Source organism: Strongylocentrotus purpuratus, unplaced genomic scaffold (genome assembly GCF_000002235.5).
Source record: "Strongylocentrotus purpuratus isolate Spur 01 unplaced genomic scaffold, Spur_5.0 spur5_scaffold_3, whole genome shotgun sequence".
In the NCBI taxonomy this organism is placed as follows: domain Eukaryota; kingdom Metazoa; phylum Echinodermata; class Echinoidea; order Camarodonta; family Strongylocentrotidae; genus Strongylocentrotus; species Strongylocentrotus purpuratus.
In genome coordinates, this window is record NW_022145609.1 from 29,512,259 (window position 1) to 29,533,044 (window position 20,786).

At 37.5% G+C, this 20,786-nt stretch overlaps 3 protein-coding genes across 3 annotated transcripts in view; all 3 read right to left on the bottom strand.

Moving 5' to 3' along the window:
- LOC583017 overlaps positions 1–11,682 on the bottom strand; it is a gene marked incomplete at its 3' end in the record, with an annotated part of 27,553 nt that extends 15,871 nt beyond the window's left edge. The window contains exons 1-10 of the mRNA XM_030995875.1: positions 11,603–11,682; positions 5,557–5,610; positions 3,276–3,805; positions 2,883–3,093; positions 2,469–2,748; positions 2,000–2,267; positions 1,766–1,870; positions 1,119–1,504; positions 654–894; positions 160–414 (exon numbers count right to left, since the gene is read on the bottom strand). Coding sequence (XP_030851735.1) covers positions 160–414; positions 654–894; positions 1,119–1,504; positions 1,766–1,870; positions 2,000–2,267; positions 2,469–2,748; positions 2,883–3,093; positions 3,276–3,805; positions 5,557–5,610; positions 11,603–11,660 — 2,388 coding nt within the window. The remainder of the gene's footprint in view (positions 1–159; positions 415–653; positions 895–1,118; positions 1,505–1,765; positions 1,871–1,999; positions 2,268–2,468; positions 2,749–2,882; positions 3,094–3,275; positions 3,806–5,556; positions 5,611–11,602) is intronic.
- A 4,940-nt stretch (positions 11,683–16,622) lies between these two features.
- LOC580672 overlaps positions 16,623–20,786 on the bottom strand; it is a 28,714-nt gene continuing 24,550 nt past the window's right edge. Inside the window, 3 exon segments of the mRNA XM_030996799.1 lie at positions 16,623–17,548; positions 18,018–18,282; positions 18,567–18,976. Coding sequence (XP_030852659.1) covers positions 17,379–17,548; positions 18,018–18,282; positions 18,567–18,976 — 845 coding nt within the window. The 3' untranslated portion in view covers positions 16,623–17,378.
- Positions 19,418–20,666, bottom strand: LOC115928829. Its single transcript, XM_030996800.1, has 2 exons — positions 20,345–20,666; positions 19,418–20,006 (listed from the first exon to the last, which is right to left on the bottom strand). The coding sequence occupies exons 1-2, from the start codon at positions 20,640–20,642 to the stop codon at positions 19,741–19,743; spliced, it is 564 nt and encodes a 187-aa protein (XP_030852660.1). The 5' UTR covers positions 20,643–20,666; the 3' UTR covers positions 19,418–19,740.

The window sequence follows — 20,786 nt, forward strand, 5'->3', positions numbered from 1 at the left end:
ACCCGTGCAATATATTTGTGAAGTATCCTTCAAGCACTTGGTAACTTATTATCATAGATTGACGTAGATTAGAATATGATTTGCAAGCAAATGACAAAGTGTAAACAACAATTATATTCATCATTCATGTTTAATATCAATACTAATTAAATATTATACCTGAGGCTCTCCAATTGGTGAGTGCCTCTTCATCTTCTTGCCGTATTTGCCCTGCTTGTTGTAGACCTCATTGTCTGGCTCAGCTTTAGGAGTAACCCAGTTTCCAAGCTGAGCCTCAGCAAACTCTCGAACTTTAGACAAGATTTTCTCATCAATGGTTTCAAACATAGTTTGAAGTTTTACTTCTGGGAAGAATCCCTCAGGTCCAAAGACTGATTCAATGATTGGCTCAAAACCTTTCATTTCAATGCCGGTCTGCAAATGGAAATCAAAGCATGACAATTTGTTATTAAGTAAGTAACACATCAAGAACTCTTGAAAAGAATTTTAAAAAAATTACATCATTTTTATTTTTGGTTTAATTTCCTGCAAAACTAATTTGATAACCCTTGAGAATAAATAGTACAACATTTAGTAGGTGACTTCAAATTGATATTGTTATGCTAGAAACAATCCCCTTCTGTCTATTCATTATTTTTTCTATATTTTCCTACCTCAAAGATATCCCAACTCTTTCCAAGAGCATTCAGGACATAGTGGAACATGACCTCTTGAGGCAAGTAGCTCTCAGGATTGAAAATGATGTCACTCTCAAATTGGGCAGCAACAGTGTTGTTCCTCCATGGTTCGGTTAGGTTCTTGGAAAGCTCAAAGAAGCGAGAATATTTGCGAATATCCTTGGGGTATTCTGGTAGTTCCTCACCAATCATAGCAATCTTCAAATTCTTCTTGAGCCTGTCAAAAACAATCGAAACACAGTTTCAATATCCATCAATGTTTTACTTGTATAGTTAAACTTGAAACTTTAGAATTGGTAGAAAACTGACATTGTTCTGCAAATATGTTGGATTGGCTCACAGTTTTACATTACTTTTTTTTTATTTGAGGAGGAGTGGACGGAGAGTGAAACCAGTATTAGCAGAATCAGTTACTGTTTTAATGAAATGATTAACACTCACTCTTGTAGTGTTGGTTCGCTTGACTCAACAACATTCTGAATGTGAGAGTAACAGAAGGCCTTCATCTGGTTAACAGGCTCGGTTTTGAGGAAGCTCCAGAGGCCAGTCAGCTCAGAGACACTTGGGTTAGCCTTCATGATAATGAGGTAGGCAGCAATTCTCTGTGGTACATCAAGTGTGGTATCCTCGAAGAGCTCAGAAATGACTTGGCTACGGAGTTGATCACTCATCACAAAGCGACGCATGGACTGAATGGCAGCCTTGGAGATGTCTCTTGGGATCTGCTTGTTCTTTGTGCAGCTGATCAGGACAGGAGATACTCTCTCAGAGAAGATGAAAGTCAGTTGGTCGTATCGCTCAACAGGCTCACCAATGTTTCCGATGGCCTGTATGAATAGGAAAATAAACATGATACATGTAGAATCTTTTGTAAAAACCATTCTTGAAAGCATGTTAGTATCATATCAAAATGATTGTAAAGTAAGTCTAAATTAAGGATCTAACAGAATTAGATTGGAGACCAAGGTGTGTTTTTTCATACTCATTTTGACTTAAATGCAATATACCTAATCTTAGTTTAATTGCAAGCATAAGGATGCAACTGCAGTTATAAATGCAGTATTTTCACTGTAGTTTTTGCGTTTTACCTTCAGAGCAACGAGGGCAAGACGCTCGTTTTCAGCTGATACAGTGCAGTCATTACCAACGAGAGACTTCAGGTACCTGATGGTTTTGATGATGGGTTCAGGGAGCTACAAGCAAAACAAGCGAATGAATAAATATCAGTCAATACCATTAAGCACTCATTACAGTATATATATATATATATCACAAAAGCAACTCATAAACACAAAGTTTTTGATGACTAGGAAGTTACTCACAGTGGTAGCAGTGTGAATCTCCTCATTGTTCACCCAGTAGTTGTGGACCATGATACTGAGAGGAAAGATGGTAATCTGGGATGGTGAATACTGAGCCATACGTAGCATTTCACTCATCAGCTCCAAGGTGGGATAGTTCTGAAGGGCCATGGTTACCATCCATGCATTAGCAAGGGGCTTGGGTACGACTCCCTTAGCGATGGCATAGTTCTTAACACTGAAGCAAGCCATGGTTGTACAAGGAAGTAGGCCATCAAGAAGGTATTCCCTGTAGGATGAAGAAAAAGAAATTGAGGTCAACTTCTAGTGTTCTATATAAATATACAATATAAATACACACATTTTATTCAAGTAAATGTTCCTAATGAGTATAATAAAGTCTTCTTAATCCCTCGATTCAAAATCCATTAGGTTCTCATACTTTCTACTCAAATACCATGCCTACAAATGGAGTGGAGGAACTACATACCTGGCAATTTTTTCCTTGTCTGGGTTGTCTCGGCAGGTCTGTGAGTATGCGCTGCAGTTGTAAGCACGATCAAAGACTTCATGGATGGTTTCATTGTTCATTCCTTCCAGAGCAGCTCTCCATCTACCAAAGAGTCGAGGACTCTCCATCCTAACCTCCTCACGTGAACTCTTAACAAGAGCCTTCAGGATATCCATGGCTTGGTCAGCGGTAACATCATCTGGCTTCTTACCAACATCCTTGGGGTCAAGCTCATAGCTCAAGCATGTTGACCTGGAAACTAATGATAAGAACGTAATGACAATCATGATTCGGTACCATGCCTCACTACATTCTGGTGAAGAAACAACATACATGTATTTCAGTATTGAAGATTGCTTATTAAGAATAAGTATGTCAAATTATTGTACTTACTTGCTGGATCAACCTTGAACGAGTTCAGGTTTTCAATGGTGTTACTAATGAGCCTCTGCTGGATATAGGTGCGAACACCACTGTCACTGTTGAAGTTCATTGGCCAGAAAGAGTGGACCTCTTCACACTCAATCCCCCTGAACTCTCCAGTAGTTCCTTTCAGATCATAGCTGCATGTCTTGGAGGAGTTGATGAACTTGTCCATGACGGTCTAGAGAAGAGCGAAAGATAAAAATAAGAATAATGACACAAAAACAAACCACTATCTACAACATTTCCGAAGATCTGTGATGTTCAGGAAAATTCTTATAAACGTCTGATATTCTGTCTATAATTGTATCACTTCAAATAGAAACTGTTGGGTGTCATCAATAAGTCAAATTACAAAATTACCATGTTGAGGACAATGTCCTTGAAACTCTGCCACCTGGTCATGTTCTCTGCTCGTTTCCTGAGCATACAGTTATTCAGATCAGTCACTACCTGGAGCTTACGTGGCCTCTGCCTGTCATCACGCTTGGTAACAGTCATCTCGCTACTGCAGTTGCCATGGACAGATACCTCATTCAGAGTGATTTGGTCAACATCATCGGCTTCAAGATCAAGCTGAATCATGCTGAGGATACCGCGTTTGGCGTTCAGAATGTGAATGGGTTCATCGGGATGAGCCACTACCTCAATGATACGTCCCTTGTCAGTGCGGTAGACCACATCATGAGCACTCATCTCGTCGCCAAGCTGGGGGTTACCATCAAGACTACAAGAGGTAACCTTGAGGACATTCCTGCATCTTTCCGGTGCTTCAATGGCAATATTACAGGTCATAGTCGATGTCGATCCGGGTCCAGCGCCTTTAATTCCACTCTCTGTTTCTGCCTCATAGTTGAAGGTATAACTATAACCTTCCTTGAAGCGTGTTAGCTCTGAAATTGGTAAATATTGATAAGTTGGAGTAACGATAGTTCAAGTCAAGAAGGCGACAGAGAAAGAGAGAGAGAGAATACTCAAAATAAAAAATAAATGCTGTCATACATTGCAATACAATTTTAAAATACAATCTTAACAATTTGAGTCGTACTTTTGTGAAGCTTTAGAATAATCTTCTACCATTATGTCCATGAAAATTCTGGTGCAGAAACACCCGCAGATTTTGGTATATACTCATCCAAGTGGTTACCGTCTTGGATATTTGTTTAATTGAATTAAGATCTTTTAGTGGTAGATACAAAAGATTCTTCAGAAAGTGAGATGGATTTAGTTGAGTTGACATGGTAATGATTTGCGAGGTAAATATAACAAATAGTTTGTTATCTCAACTACGGAGATCATTTTCAACAAAATGATGTAATCCGAAGTTATCTGAAAGCTGTTTTGATCTTTGTCCAGGTAAACAAATTTTGAAGTATTTGCTAGTCATGTCAACAAGGTAGGTCTCAGATGTCTATTTTTTATCTTGTGTTCTGCCATTGTGTGATAAAGATGATTTTCTAAGTCAACAATATAATCGTTTACAAACAATCAGATCAGCAATTAACTTCATTAATAATTGTTCTCGTTATGAACCGAGATTAATGACCCGATGAATATCTTTCACGAAAAAAAAACTGATCAACAAAGGACTCCGATATACCTAAATGAACTATATGCAGTTGCAATAATATTTTTTAAAAACTACTTCACTCTCTTTTATCCCTCACCCCCTCTCCCCCCTCTCTCTCTCTCTCTTTTACTCTCACACACCAACACACACACTTTCACACACACACGTACTCGTCACCCTCTCCAGCGCTTTCTCTCTCTCTTATATATCCTATACCACCGCACTATATTATTTCTGCTTTATAGCTTTCTACATTTAGTTCTCCTTCCATTCTCTGTATTTTATTATCGCTTTAATTTCCCATAGTAATTAATGAAGTGTTAAAATGATAGCATTTATTATGTTGGCTACGGCCCATTGCAAAATTATGCTGATTATCATGAATTATTTGTCGAGAAATAAGGTAACCATTGGACAGGATAATTTCTTTCCCATCATTCAGTTTAGTTCAGTTTATTTTACTTCATTTTAATCACTCCATTTTTAAAATATACAAACAGTTATACATGAAAACACACTATTCCATATTTACATCCATATAAAATATCAATTAGGTTGGAATATCAACCTGATTACGGAATGAAAAACAATATCGTGCGAATGGACCAAAAAGAAAGGAAATTATCATAAATTCTCTTATAACGATAAGTATCTTCCAAGGGTATGCTTACTTTGGAATTATCCTCCCAACATTTTTCTGTTTCGAAATTGTAGACCCGCGATACGCCATTTTTTCGTAGGCCTATTTTGATAACACAAATGTAATTGCAAATCCTAATCATTTTGGTTAGATCAGAAGAACTTTTGCTACTGTTTGAGCCAATGCTGATATAATTTTTTAATTTCTTCCATACATGCATCTTATACTTACGGTTTATACGATGTCCAAAATCGCTCAAATTCAACTACATTTGAAATATACAGTTCATTTCAATTAAACATGAAGTGCAGGCTCAACTACTCATGCTCATTTACTAGAGTGTGAATGGGGTATTTAGGGACCTGTTTTATATCGAATTTCCCGTGTAAGTTCAGATGGATATTAGAAACAAAAATCTAATTTGAGGCACTTACCTGAGCATTCAAGCTCGGGCTCAACTTCTTGACCGAATCTGGTTCCAAAAGGACCTGTTAGATTGGAGAAAAATATGCAAATATGAGATATTTCCGTGCAAGATTAATTCAAAAGATTTTCCAGATGAAAAGGTGTTCATGTATTTACCTGATTTGACCTGGCCCTTGTAAATTAAACGGCCATCGCAGCCATCAAGTGATGGAAGAACTAAATTTAATTTAATTGAATTAAGGATCTTTTTTTCCCCATTTTTTCATAAATATTTATGTTTTATTGATCATTCATAATCACATTTTTACAAACAATCACGGGAGTAATTACAGTTCATCTATTAAAAAAAAAAAACAGCAGCAATATATTATACCATAAGACAATACAATTGAAATGAAACTCAACCGCGGGGGGCTCGGGGACCAGCATGAACAACCCGATCATACAAAAAAGAAACCCGACCAGTTGACCACGAGCAGACTTCAGCGAAAGGGAATAAAGACCGCTCCCCGAATCCGCTGCGGCGCGCATTCTTTGAGCAAGAGATGGCAACGAATATTCAGAAACTGTTATGAATCTACATCAAACCTTCAAAGTTCGAACAAAGATAAAAATAAAGATCCAATGTGTATTCTATAAAAATACAATTTGTTATATGTACGTTACATTCTACATAAGAAAAGGGTCAAACATCGAATTTCCATTTTTTTTTTAATGGATGGAAAGTTTGTTTCTCTTTTTTTGCAAGGAAAAACTCAGTTTCTTTATGTGTCTTGACAAATGATCTAAATGCCATCTTAGTTGGTAAACTACTCTTGAATTTAAAGGTGTATATAAAATATTTTAAGAGCAGGAATACATATGACAAGAATATGTCAGAAGGGGTACCAAAAAGCTTTTCAAAATTGGTTAAATTAAAATTTGAATCAACTTTGAGGTGAATTTAGGTTAACGATTCATTCCAAAGTGGTGTTACCTTCTCCCTTGTCTCTTCTTTTTTGTTACTTTTTTTTAGGGGAGTCCTTCCTCTTGATTTTAAACAAAAATGCATTCAAACCAATAGCTTTATGAAAAACTTTGAAATATAAGGAACGTGAACGTGTATCAATGGTGCATCACAAACTATTTACATTAATCTTATCCCAGTTTGTATCTTGTGGTACTGTCAGTTTATCATGCCAATACTCATATCGATTTTGAGAAGAATACTGATTACAAAGTACTCTGTATGCATAACTGGGCATTTTTCTTGTACTCATCAACTTAGTAATTAGGGTGTCAGGAACATCTTAATTCTGACCATTCGGATTTTCAAGCCAAGGAACATTTTCAGCAAGAAATTATACTTTCGTCTGTCCATTTGAGGAATATCAAAATCCAAGACTAATTCCTCAAACAATTTATAACGAGGAAAATGGGGATTCAATAAATCATCAACTGATTTTAATTAAGGAACTTTACATAACTATCTTGATCTAAGGAGACACGAACGAACGATTTGACATCGTAGTCGCTAAAGAGTTCGCCCTAATATTGTAGTCGAATTTCCTAAGACGATATTTATTAGAATGACCAGAACCGCATAATCATTTCCAGAATTTTAATCTTGAGTATTAAAGCATGTTACAATTTTACAGTGATCACCGGATTTATTTAGAGTACTTGTGCTCCACTGGTTTGTTTTTCCAATTGAACCCAACTCAAGATCTTGCTCGATTTCTTTTCCCGCTTTCGAAATGTCTTCGACGTGAAAAGAATCCAACCTGAAAGGGGTTGTCTTTGCGTCGAAGATTTGATTTTCTAAATGTGCCTTCTAGTTTAAAACACTGTTGGGAATACGCTTTAGATTTGAGTTCCGAAGCTTACAGTGCATGCGTGATTATGATGTCAAAGCTTTGTATTGGAATTCTCAGGTACTTAATCCCAGTGGTGTAATGAGCAAAAACGTTTGGGGGGCTGACAAAAAAAATCCGCATCACCCCACTCTAACATGCATGCCCAACTGAACGTTTCGCAAAGTGGGGTCTAGGGGCAAAGCCCCGGAGGGGGTCAAGGGGCGGAGCCCCCGAAGCTCAAGGTGCAGGGGCGGCGATTTCTTTTCATGACCGGGGGGGGGGGGGGGACGAAATGAGAGGAACGAGGGAGGAGTGACGTAATGAGCAAAAACGTTTATTGGGGGGGGGGGGGAGAAAAAAAAATCTGCATCATCAACGCTCTTACATGTTACATGCAAGCCTCGCGGAACGTTTTTCAAAGTGGGAGGGGGGGGGGGCTAAAGTATTTGCGATCAGATAGAGCAAAGCAATTAAGTTGGGTGTAAATTCGGCGTGGGGTCAAGGGGCAGAGCCCCTTGAAGCTCAGCGTTTTTAGGCATTTAATAAGGGTCAGATGAGCATATTTTGATACCTTATTTGTGACACTTGCATGCAGGTCACTAATCGGAGTGGGGTCCAGGGGGTGAAGCCCACAGAAGCTCAGCGATTTTAGGCATTAAATAACGATCAGATGAGCATCCAGGGGCCGCCTTGGGGCTTTTAGACTTTTGAATATGGTCAGCTGAGCAACCAGGGGCCCGCCTTAGAGCCCTTGGTGGGGGTACAGGGGGCAGAGCCTCCGGAAGATCAGGGAAAATCATGCCATTTCACTAACTTTTGTAAATTAGTCACTGGTATCGAATTAGAAATAAACCACGTTTGAATTGAATCGGGGGGGGGGGGGGGCTGCCCCAAGCACGAGTTAGTGAGCATAGTGAACGAGAGGGGTGAAGGTGACGAAAGCGACTATCCCCTCACAGGTGTTGAAGTTTTGTTGTATTACAAAATTATATTCTTTAGCAAAACTATAGTATGAAAACAAACAATTTACTTTTTTCACATTTCACTTTCCTACAATATTTACTTGTACATTTTTAAGGTTATTATGCGAGGGAGCATAGCTCCCGAGCCGGAATATTTTTGCATTTTTGTTTGTCTAAACGCTGCACTCTTGGGCCCTCCAAAGCCTAAAAGTGTGTTGCAGTCTTTAGTCAGTATTTGCTGTACATTATTTTGTTGCACTTTTTCAATTTTCTGGGGGGGGGGGACGAAAAAATCGAGGGGGGACGTGTCCCCCGTCCCCCCCGGATCTCCGCCCCTGTCAAGGTGTATGGGCATCAGTGGCGGATCCTGGAATTTCTTACCGGGGGGGGGGCACAAAATGGCATGGGGTTAAATATATGTAAAACGATGAAGCGACACAACGAGGCTGTAGCGGCGAGGGAGCGGAGCGACCTAGCGGGGTGGGTTTGTGAGGGGGTTCTGGCCCCCTCCCAGAGTAAGAAGCATTTGCAATTTCAGAACCAACTTAGACGCATTTTCAGGCAATTTCTGGAGTAATATGACGTAAAATTGCTTTCTCCTACCCCTTCCAAGAGTAGGGATCTTTTGCAATTTGAGAACGATATTTGGCGCATTAATGTCCACCGGCAATTCTTGGAAAAAACGAGGCCTTTTGATTGGTTAGAAGTTAGAGAAAAATGATCTGTCAAGTCGTGAGACGTTGTATATGGTTTGATGCCGCACAATGCACAAATACGGCGGTCCGGTATCTAATCAGTAATACTTGCAAAAATGATCTCAAGTGTATAATGTGTCGTTATCAGGGGCGTCGCTAGATCGTTCTCAGTGGGGGAGTGAGGAGGATGTAGAGGCCACCGATTACCGACAAAACGAGCAACCAATTTTACCGACAAATATATTAATGCCAATGTCTACTAATTTAAACCTATTAACCCGAGGCCAGGAACTAAGTTATTTTTCAATCCCCCCCCCCCCTCCCGCGCAAAGCGCGGAAATTCTGACACTTTATTAAATTATCAGAGAAAGAAGACGATCCGTTGTACCGTTCTCGTCTCTCAATTCTTGTTTCGCCCCTCCCGCGCAAAGCGCGGAAGCTATGACGTTTCACTTAATTAAGCTTTGACGTTTCATTAAAATATTACTCTTAATCATTGTCTGAATTCATATTCGCCCATCGCGCGAAAGCTTTCACGTTTCATTAAATTATCAGAGATAGAAGACGATTCGTTGTTTCGTGTTCTTGTCTGAATTCAGTTGCCCCCCCCCCCTTCCGAAGCGCGGAAGCTTTGTCGTTTCATTAAATTATTAGAGAAACTAGACGATTCGTTGTACCGTTCTCTACTCTTAATCTTGTCTGAATTCAATTTCCCCACTGGGCAGTGTTACATGATGTACATATGGAAAGCCCGGCAGTGCTTGTCACAGTTGCTTCTGGAAAGGATTTTGTTTACTAGTGTTACTGTTAGTGGCCACGGCCCCTTAGTGACTATACAAAAAAACATATGCTCTTCCTGGCTATTTGGGCATGTTTCAGTTTGCAACAGAAATGGAGAAACGCGCATTTTGTTGAAAATCATGTTATATCACGAACATTTTATAGATCACTTGTATATGGAATTGAAAATAAGTCATGGTTCAATTTTATTTGGGGGGCTGGCGCCCCCCAAGCCCCCCCCCCCCACCAGTACGCCAGTGCTTAATCCACACAAATCATTCCTCGAATAAATAAGCCCGTATACTTTGCTCTCTCTTCTCCTTGCCATAAGTCTAAATATAAACTTCAGTATGCGTAGAGACAAAAGGATTGGGCAAGGCCATATAAAACACTGTCAACATTTTCTGAAACAATGAGCGCTTGGGTCGCATTTTCTTAAACAATTATTTTTCCCAAGGTTTCAAATTTCATTCCGTTTTTGTCATGAGACTTGAAAGACGTCGTGAAAGTCACTTATCGAAAGAAAACAGGGCTTCTGTATACACTATAAATTTGATGTGTTATTTGCATACAATAATGATTTCCTCTGACCGTCTAAAAAACGTGTGAAAAGAAAAAGCGTGAATATTGTATTGTTTGCGTCTTATTCAACTTAGTTACTACAACACCTCCGTTTTACTCTGCTTCGCCTGTTCTATATACTGTTTCTGATACTGCTCCATGATATGAAGATAGTATTGCTGGAGCATGGAGTATCAAATAAAGACGAAGGGGTAGTAATATCGAAATGTCACTTTAATCGGAAAAAGCATTTTACATTTAGGGCATGAATCGTTTTCCAAACCAATTATAAGCTATTCAAAGAACTATAATATTCGTTAAACAATATAATGAACTTCGATTCCAGGATGATTCATATTTTCTTGTTTTGTTTAAACTTAGTTTTCTAGTGTTTTCACACATATTCTATGAGTTAGACATACATTTAAACATTTTAAATTTGCAGACCATCAACATTGATAAACGTCATCATCCTAATCACAATCACATAGGTTTTATATGCTTCTTACTCCAAATAAGAAGCGATTCTTGCATGATGCAAATCATTTTTTTTTAACGTCGAAGAAAAAAAAAGAAGAAACGAGTGACAATAGTAAATTGATTATAGAGCAGAATAAAAGACCCACAAGACCATTGCAAAGGCTTTCGAAAAATAAACCTAAGGCCACATGTATAGCCTTGTTCATCACGTTTTTGAATGTGCGAACATTATAATCTGAATACGGTGCTGAAATAGCCCTTTTGATTCATTGTGAAAGCCTTTTGATTAAAAATCGATTCAAATGATTTTATTTGTCATGCAAAACATAATACAAAAATAATTATATCACCAAAACAAAACAAAATGCAATGAAACGACAAATATAATGAAAAAAGCACGAGAAAAGAGGAACTAACTTGAAGCAAAGCTTGGTGAAGTGTTAGTTCCTCAGTTGCTGTTTTACAATATAACATGAACAAAATATACTTAAAAATCAACAAAAATATTTAAAAAAATATGTAGCTAAGAATTTCTAGATTTTTTTTGGGGGAAAAAAATATTTAAAAAAGAAAAAAGAAAGAAAAAATATTTACAAAAAATAAAGAAATGGAGTAAAATAGTAGAAGGTAAAAAGAAATCAGGATACAAAAAAAAAGGAAAATGAATGATCGCAAAAGCTCTAGAAAAAGGGAATGAGATCAGTATAATGAACGATAGGGTACGTAAGATATGAGGCTTACCAGCGACTACAGCCGTGGCCAGAAGAAGGCTAACTAGTAGAAAACTAACAGCCCTCATGATGAAGGTAGTACATCCACTAGTAGAGACTTAGAAAAATGGTTAGTAAAACAACTCGTATCATTTACCCTGTCTTATATACCAGGATGATAACAGCTTCATTGTAGGGATGGTTACCGCGCATGCTCCCAATCAACGCACTTCATTGGTTGAAACTTATCTTAGAAGGCATGGGGTAGGAGGAGCCTTGGCCTGATTGGCTGAACACAGACGCCCTTCAACAATTCATAATTGTACTTTGTGCGTTATATCTCATCACAATTCAAACTAACTTATCGTAGCATCGGGTCCCAATCTTCAAGTAAAATCACGGGGTTATTATTAAACAAATAGCACATGTTACTTTTGCCCTTTTAGTCTATCAAGAGATTAGAGAAACAATGTATATTCGATATCTATAGTAATCATTGCACTTTAAATACACTCTAATTAAATCACCGAGACACGGTACTTTGTGATTGTTCTTTGATAATGATTGTGGGGAATATGGTCATTCACATATATGATCTTTGGCACACTTAAAGCTAGCTCCCTTTTACCCATCTCCTCTCCCTCCCTCTCTCTCTATCTCTCTCTCTCTCTCTCTCTCTCGTCCATTCTCTCCATCTAACTATCTCTCATAAAGACCCACTTTTAATGTGGGGGTTATCAAACTTGTTTGATAATCATGAACTGGGTCATGGTTTACAATAAGTAATGACTAAACAATTACCTTCCTGTCATCATAACCTGAAAAATGTAGGCCTTCTAAAGTCAAAGTTCGTTTGCTCTTCATTTGTTTCCAGTTGTTGTGACATGACTGGAGGTTGAGATATCCTTGATCTAAAATAAATGGATGATGTTTCGAAAAGTTAAATGGTTGCATAGAGATTAGATCGCCTCTCCCCACCTTTTAAGATCTTACTGTTCACTATAAGCCTTGCAAACTCTTCGAATGTAACGCTTGACATTGATCATCAATTAAACATGACTCTGTTTTCCCTCTGTTTCTTTCAATAGATAAGCCAAAACAATGAACATTAAACGTGTCCGGTGTCCTTATTTCTAGTCCACTTTGAAATGAAAGTTCAGGGAAGAATAAGATAAGTCTAAACATTTCACAATCATTGCGTAAATGACATTCTAGTCAAATTTTCCAATAATATCAACAGAGGTTATCTTTAAAAGGTGTCTTTCAAGTGGGCCAGCTTGTATTATTTACCATGATTGAATAACATGTGATTTTTAACAGTGTTGCAATAATCCATAGGTTGTAATAATAAGTTGTATTACAGTGTTATAGGTTCTAGTCTCATTAATCCTAGGAAATACAAGAATCATCATCATCACCATCATCATCATAATCATCAGCATTATCATTATAATCAGCATCATCAAAATCATCACCATCATAATCATCATCATTATCATCATAATCATCATCATCACCATCATAATCATCATCATAATCATCACCATCATAATCATCACCATCATCATAAACATCATCATTATCATCATAATCATCATCACCATCATCATCATCATAATCATCACCATCATTATCATCATCATCATCACCATCATCATCATCATCATCATGATTATCATCATCATTATCATCATCAAGATTATCATCATCATTATCATCATCATTATCATCATCATTATCATCATCATTATCATCATCATTACCATCATCATTATCATCACCATTATCATAATCATCACCATCATCATAATCATCACCATCATCATAATCATCATCATTATCATCGTCATCCAGTGCCAGGTTTGTTACTGAAATCGGCGGGCATGGCCCTCCATTTGTGTCTATTATCAGCTATTCTTAGCGGGGGCTGTCTAAACAATAGAACCATGCAAATCTTCACAAAATAAAAGTCTTCGTTAAAACGGGACAGTATATATCATATTTCACTTAAGAAAGAATTTCAAATGATTGTCAAGATCACTATCATCCAAATTTAGAGTTTTGAGATAAAACTTAACTCCGAAAATATCGTTTTTATATTTCTAAACTGAGTGGATTTTTGTATGCTTTGATATGGATTGCAGTCAATTTCCTTACACTACATATGTGGAATCAAATGATATATTCAATGAATATAAATAAATGTACATTTCAGTTGAATTTAACAACTAGTGTTAATTGTTCATATTCCACTGCATTTAGAAGTTAACACGATCGCAACTATTTCGAAAAATCAACTCAAGGGCATTTTCAAGACCGAAATGTCCTGTTTTGATTACGTAATACTTCATTGTCGTGTTCGACATTGCAATAAGTGACGCACAAGGCTATTGAAATTTCCTTAGGTTGATTTTTCGAAGGTAGTTGATATCAATAGTTTAAAGGTAAAGACCAGTTTTGGAAACGCCCCCTCTCAAAAATGAAATGGAAGCTCTTATTACCAATCATGTGAAAGAATATGTTTTGACTAATACGTGATCATACAAATTTTGCTGAGAAACCACCTACTAATTGATATATTTGGTAAATTATTATATATATTTGGACCCTGATAGATATAACGCACGTGTCACGCGCATGTGGGGATAGTCCCATATACATCTTCATGTGTACAGTGCTTGTAACTTTATCAAGACTGGGCCAAATTTCTTATCATTTTGATGATTCCAGAACCTTGCAGTACACACCAATACGTATATGTTAGATGGGCAACCTTTTCTGATCGATTCCACAACGTTTCTTTCACAATGCAATCGCATGACCATAACTGGTCTTATCTTTAACAACACTCTCCTTTTTTAAACTAGATTTCTGGCTTTGTCTTTGAAATGTATACTATATGTTAGACCTTCAACACTTAAAAATTCCGTTTGAGAAATATACTCACCATCTCATATGGCTTCTCATGAACTTTAAGGTTCAAAAGAATAACGTTTATGGTAATCCTGTTCTTGTTAATCGAACATTTGTCTAATTTCGATGTGTTTGTGTTTTATTAAGGGTTTTTTCAAGACGCTTGCAAAACGTTTATCTGTATTAAAATAGACTTATTTCCTATGATAGGGTGACTGAAATTGTAGTCCTAAACCCACTAAATCAATTAATTGGTGCAACATAAGATTATGACTGATTTAGGCACTTGAATTATTAACAAAATAATCCATTAAAGTTTTCGTGCTCCTTTCGTTTCAAAATAATTTTCCACTTATTATTGTTTTGCGTCCATTCCATTATGACCACAAACCCAATAATAAAGTGATTAAAAAAACATCTGAGAGAACAAAAATTTCACGACGGGTCATTGTTCGCATGGATGTGTATGCATATGTAGATGCTTTATATTAAAAAGGGTCATATTTTGAGGGCATTGTTATTGAATATATGCTTAATAGGTGGCCATATTTTTTACTTCGCTATGTGTTACACATGTCAATATAAAGTGACACCACGGGCTTTGAAATAAGAAGAAAGGGGTTTAAAATGAAAGGGAAGTGTATTTACCTTATCAAGGGTTTTTTCTTCTTCAAAGATAGTTGTGTTATTTATTTTGCCATTCCAAAATGAAATCTGTTTTTGTCTGTCTTTTACATATCCTTCCTTTTGTATTTTTATGTAATTGTCCAATTCCGTAGCTGTCTTTTGCTCCTGGTCTTGCCCCATCCTTCTCTAGCTGTACCTCCTTCTCCTCTCCTCTCTCCTTTTCTCATCTCCCTCTCGATCCTCTCCTTTCCTCATCTCCCGTTCTGAGCTCCGCTCTCCTTCCCTCCTCTCCTTCTCTCCTCTCCTTTCTTCATCTTCTCTCCTCTCCTAAGCTCCCAAGTCCTCTCCTCTCCTCTCTTAGCTCTCATCATCTCTCCGCTCTCCTCTCCTTCTTCATCGTCTCTCCTCTCCTTATCTTCTCTCCTTCTCTCCACTCCCTTCTTCATCTTCTCTCCTCTCCTAAGCTCTCAAGTCCTCTCCTCTCATCTCTTAGCTCTCATCTCTCCGCTCTCCTCTCCTTCTTCATCGTCTCTCCTCTCCTTATCTTCTCTCCTTCTCTCCACTCCCTTCTTCATCTTCTCTCCTCTCCTAAGCTCCCAAGTCCTCTCCTCTCTTCTCTTAGCTCTCATCATCTCTACTCTCTCCTCTCCTTCTTCTCTCCACTCCCTTCTTCATCTTCTCTCCTCTCTTAGCTCTCATCATCTCTCCGCTCCCCTCTCCTTCTCTCCTCCCCTCTTCCTTCTCTAGCTCATTTTCTCCTCCCCTCCCCTCTCACACCTTCCTTTTTTCTTCTTATTTTGAATTTCTATTTCGTTTTCAGTATCTTTCTCACAACTTATTTACAAGGTTTCATGTTTACATCTCCTTTCACTTTCATACACCTGGTACTCTTGTATTCTGACACGTTCTCGTCTTTCACATAACAAATTCTTCTCTGTGGGTGCAGTTGCTAAACTATCAAGTTTTTACTTGTCCTCTGATAATGCCATAAGTATTTTGGCAAAGGGCTACCTGATTCACGATATGATTAAAAATGTAGAAGATTTAATTCAATCAAATTGATTATCAAATTTTTATCTTAAATTTGTGGTAAAGTCTGTTATCTTGAGACCTTGCAAAAAAGGTTTTCAATTTTCCAGTTGTGTTTTGTTTACTATTTTGATACTACACTGTACATCACTCACACATTCGTTGTACATATTTCTGACATCATAAAAAATACATGTACTAACAGCATTCATAATTGCCAGAACTAAATGTTTATATTTCCATATTCGTTGTAAATTAATTATTGACAATGTTTTTCTTTTTGGCAACTCAAAATACATAATACATGTACTTCTTGAATTCAAAATTAGGGACAGAATGAAGGGAGTTTTCATAGATAAGGCACATTACCCAGCTAACAGTAGAATCCCTTTGATACATTGATGGACAAAGAATTCAACAGCCTATACAGTCAATCCTGTGAATAATTATAAAGATATCAAATGAAAGGAAAAGCACAAAAGTTTTCTTTGTTCGGTTATTTATTTAACCTCACATCAAATACATAAATACACAAGTTATAACAAAAGAAAACATTTAAAGACATTGTTCATTACATATCTCAAATTTGTTTGCATGTGAGCATATGCCTCATACTTGAAGCAAAATTTAAAACGTTGAGAACTTTACTTAGATCTGGCTTTTTTAAAGGGTTTAAAGTCTTACATGTATTTCATTGAAAAGATTCTAAGACTTTTATGTCTTTTAATCGCATTGAAAGGAGTCAAAGGACCATTGTTAAATGTAAAAGTCAGAAACAGATTTTCAGAGACTTTCAGTTAACCAATCAATATATGCTGAAGGAATATACTAACACGAAATTCCAACGAATGTTTCAAGATTTGAAGAACAAAAAAATTATTCATTATAATTTACTGAATGTTAAACAAGTCGTAGTCAGGGGAAATGCATTGTCAAACAGGAAAAATAGCTTGGATATTTGAACGGCTCACGAGAGAGGAAAGAACATGAATAAACTTCATCTTTTTTTTTTGTTTACAGAAAGCAAAATATAATGTTAACATGATTTTATATTGTGATGTTTCCTTAGAATATTGTATTTAGTATGAAATAACTTCTTGCATTTTAAATAAAGCTATTATGAATAGAGAAAAAAAACATGCAGCCCTTACATTGTTCTATCCAAAACTATTAGTGGTGTTGCCTTTTAATGTTAGGTAGAGGTATATGAACTTAATATTCCTCATCAACAAAGCTGGTCATTTGGCATTCATTACGGGACTCTCCATACATGCCAATGACACAGCGACAGATGAAGTCAACCTGGCCAGTAGCCTGGGGTTGGATCTGTTTATATAGACCATCCTGGGTAGCATGGTGTTCAGGTCACGGTGTCCAGTCTGCAACCAGCGAAGACCCATAACAGAACCTGGGATGAAAATATGAAAAGAATAGTATTGACTTTGACTTGAGGTCTAAAAGGACAAGGGCAAATGTATTCTTATTAAATTAAATTTAATTCTCAAAATTGAATCTTTCATCACAACTTTTCCCTGCTGGTTAGTATTAATAACATTTTATGCCAATGTGATAAACAGCAATTAATAATATCAGAAGGAATTATTTCTTTAAAATAAGATAAGAAATGTGAATCTCAACTCTATACAAATCTGTACAATACAACTAAATAACATTAAAATCCCAGAGAATTAAACTCATGTTTATTCGGTCTAGTTTATTTCTATTTCAGTCAGTTACTTTGTGTTAAATTTTTATTAATTCGCCACGAGAATGTGGTAGATTAAAATTGATCTTATAAATGTTTTTTGAAACAGATATATGGCGCCATACAAATGCTGTTCATCATCATCATCATATAACTTTTAGTAAGTACTCACCTCGTGTAGCCTTTGCAAGCTTGGCATACTGTCCTGAAGGAATGGCTAGACGATCGATACCCACTTCACCACTGTTCCTCTTGTTGATGATCTGCTTACCAAGGTAGTTGACACCCAGGATTGGAGAATCTGTACTCTTCTTGTTCAGAGTAGGGTAGGATGAGAAGACATTGAAGGTGATTCCTTGACGGTCAAGGCGTTTCTGAATAGCTACTCTGCTATTGTTGATGTTGAGTAGGTAGTCAAAGTGGTTGGTACTCTCCTCCTGTTAGGAAAGAAAAACAATCATAGATTATGTTTCAACAACAATACAAAAGCTTAAACACATGCAATTAGAGGAAGAGAAAAGAAAATAATTGTCCACTATTGCTTAGAAATTATTTGCAGATGCGAAAGATTCCTATTACCTTCTTTTTTGTAATTTCTTTATAAGTGTGGGAAACTAATTCATCACTATTGGAATGGTTCTAGAAGGTTAATCTTGCATCAGTCACATATTTTCAATTTAATTTGTATGAATCTGTTCATTTCAAGCAAGATCCTACGTACCATCAAATCTTCATCAGCAATCAGGATGATGATCTTGGCAGCCTCCGTGCGGAATGGATAGCTGGCAGCAAGCTGGATAGCCCCCATAGCATCAACGGGCCTAGCTCCTTCAAAGACCAAACTGTCAATACCGCTGGAAGCACAGTCCTCGCTGCTTTCCATCAGATGTCCACATAGTGTATGAACATGAGGTCGCCCATGGATGTCTGAACCACCATAAGCAGTAATTCCATATCTGACACCATTCACATCATTGAGCTTCTTGTTCATTTTGGAAATGATGGTCATGATACTGGACTTGATCACATTGTCTTCAGCCATTGCAGCAGTTTCAGACACGACAAAGATGATATCTGCAGAGCTTGTAGACCTGCCGTTCTCCTGGCTGACTTCCCCAACAGTGCAGTCAACTATAAGAAAGCAGTTAGGAATGGGAAAATTAATGATATGTTTTACACAATTTAGTTTAATTGAATATTTTTCTATTCTTTCAATTTCTCTGCTCAAGAGTAAATTTAATCAAAACATTTTGTTAAAACTTGGTTATCTGTAGAAAGACAAGGGTTGTTTAAAATAGCATCAGTAATAACTGCATGTAGGGCAATTCGAATATGTATGGGGTATGTTTTCAAACTTTTTCAGAGCTTATGAAACAAATGTGGAAGTCAATTTTTGCCGTTCAACGGAACTTACAGCATTCGGGTTCGTAGCTGACAGTACGGAGCAGATGCTTGCCAAGAATGGCTACAGGATTGATGACTTCACATATTGGATTGCACTTCCTGGTCTCCTCAACACAGAAGTTGTAGAACTCAGCCTGGTTAATATCCTTGGAAGGTGGCATTCAATGTTGAGTCTTCATCAAGGAACATCTCTCTGCATTTCTCAACGGTTGATCGACAGGATCCGAATCGAGATGGAATAACGTTTCTTGGCGTGTCAATTGGAGAGACATCATATGCTGAAATGAACTCTGCAACATCAGTTGTAATACCGCCCTCTGGCAGAATGAAGTCGTTGTGATACTCTGTGTCGAGGTTGCCCAGGAGTCCACGAGATTTGCCATGGTACCAGCCACTCAGATGGAAGATGCATAAGAACTGGTCAACATGGCAGGAGAGAGCCATGCCCTTGGTTGATGTCACATTCACCCATGGCCCCTTGGCCATAATGGTCAATTCCTTACTGACTCGTGTCTGGTAGGGTAGTTCCTGCAGTGTTGGCAATCCATTATATGGACAACATTCTCGTCATCAATTGCAACGCTCATGTTGCGGACAACAAGGGTAATGCGTTTCTTCTGGACCAAGAGTGTGAAGTTACGATCTACGTAGTCATGAGCCAGGACGTATGTTTGCTGTTCGTTGGCGTAGGCGGGAACACTGTACACCTTGCCATCAAAGGTCATGACATGGTTCTCACCAAAGATCATGGCTGTGTCTGTAACATGAACAAAAATAAAAATACCAATTGTAATGTCATGATCGTATAATGTAAATATTCTCAAACTAAGTCTTTATATTCTAAGAGATACATGTTCATTTCTTGTCATATTCCAGATTTGTAAATAAATTATCCCTAAATAAACTCCATTATATATAATAATTAAAAGCCAAAAATGTCCTAGCAGGCAGATTTTTTTTATTATCTCCTCCCTTGTATGACCCTACATGTATATAAATTTGAATATATTATGTACGGTAGAAAATGTTTTTGGTTTCTAGAAAGGTTTGTTTAATTTAAGTTACTATCATCTACAGTTGAACAAAAATACTCACATGTCCAGGGGCTGTAAATCCTGATGTGTTCCAGTGGAAGCATTTCAACAGGAATACGGAGCTCTTGGAGAACCGTAAGGACTTTGGTGATGTATTCAGACAGCTTGGTCTCAAGTTGAAGCTTGAGGTCCTCGATGTCAGCCTTGATCTTTTTGTAGGTTTCTGGCCAGTTCTGTTTGATTTCTGTGATCTTCTCCAGCAGTTCAGTCCACTTCTCGTTGGCCTTTATCTTCAGAGTCTCCACCTTGGCCATTACGTTCTCTCGGAAGTGAGTGGCATTTTGTTTGAGTTCCTCCATGATGACCTTTGCAATCTCGTACTACTGGCCAGGACTTGCCTCTTGATCTCGGGATATTTTTTTCTCCATTATTATTCTCTTCAGCTCTGGGTACTTCTCTTCAAGGAGGACTCTCTTCAACTCAGGCAAGGTCTCAGTCTTGAA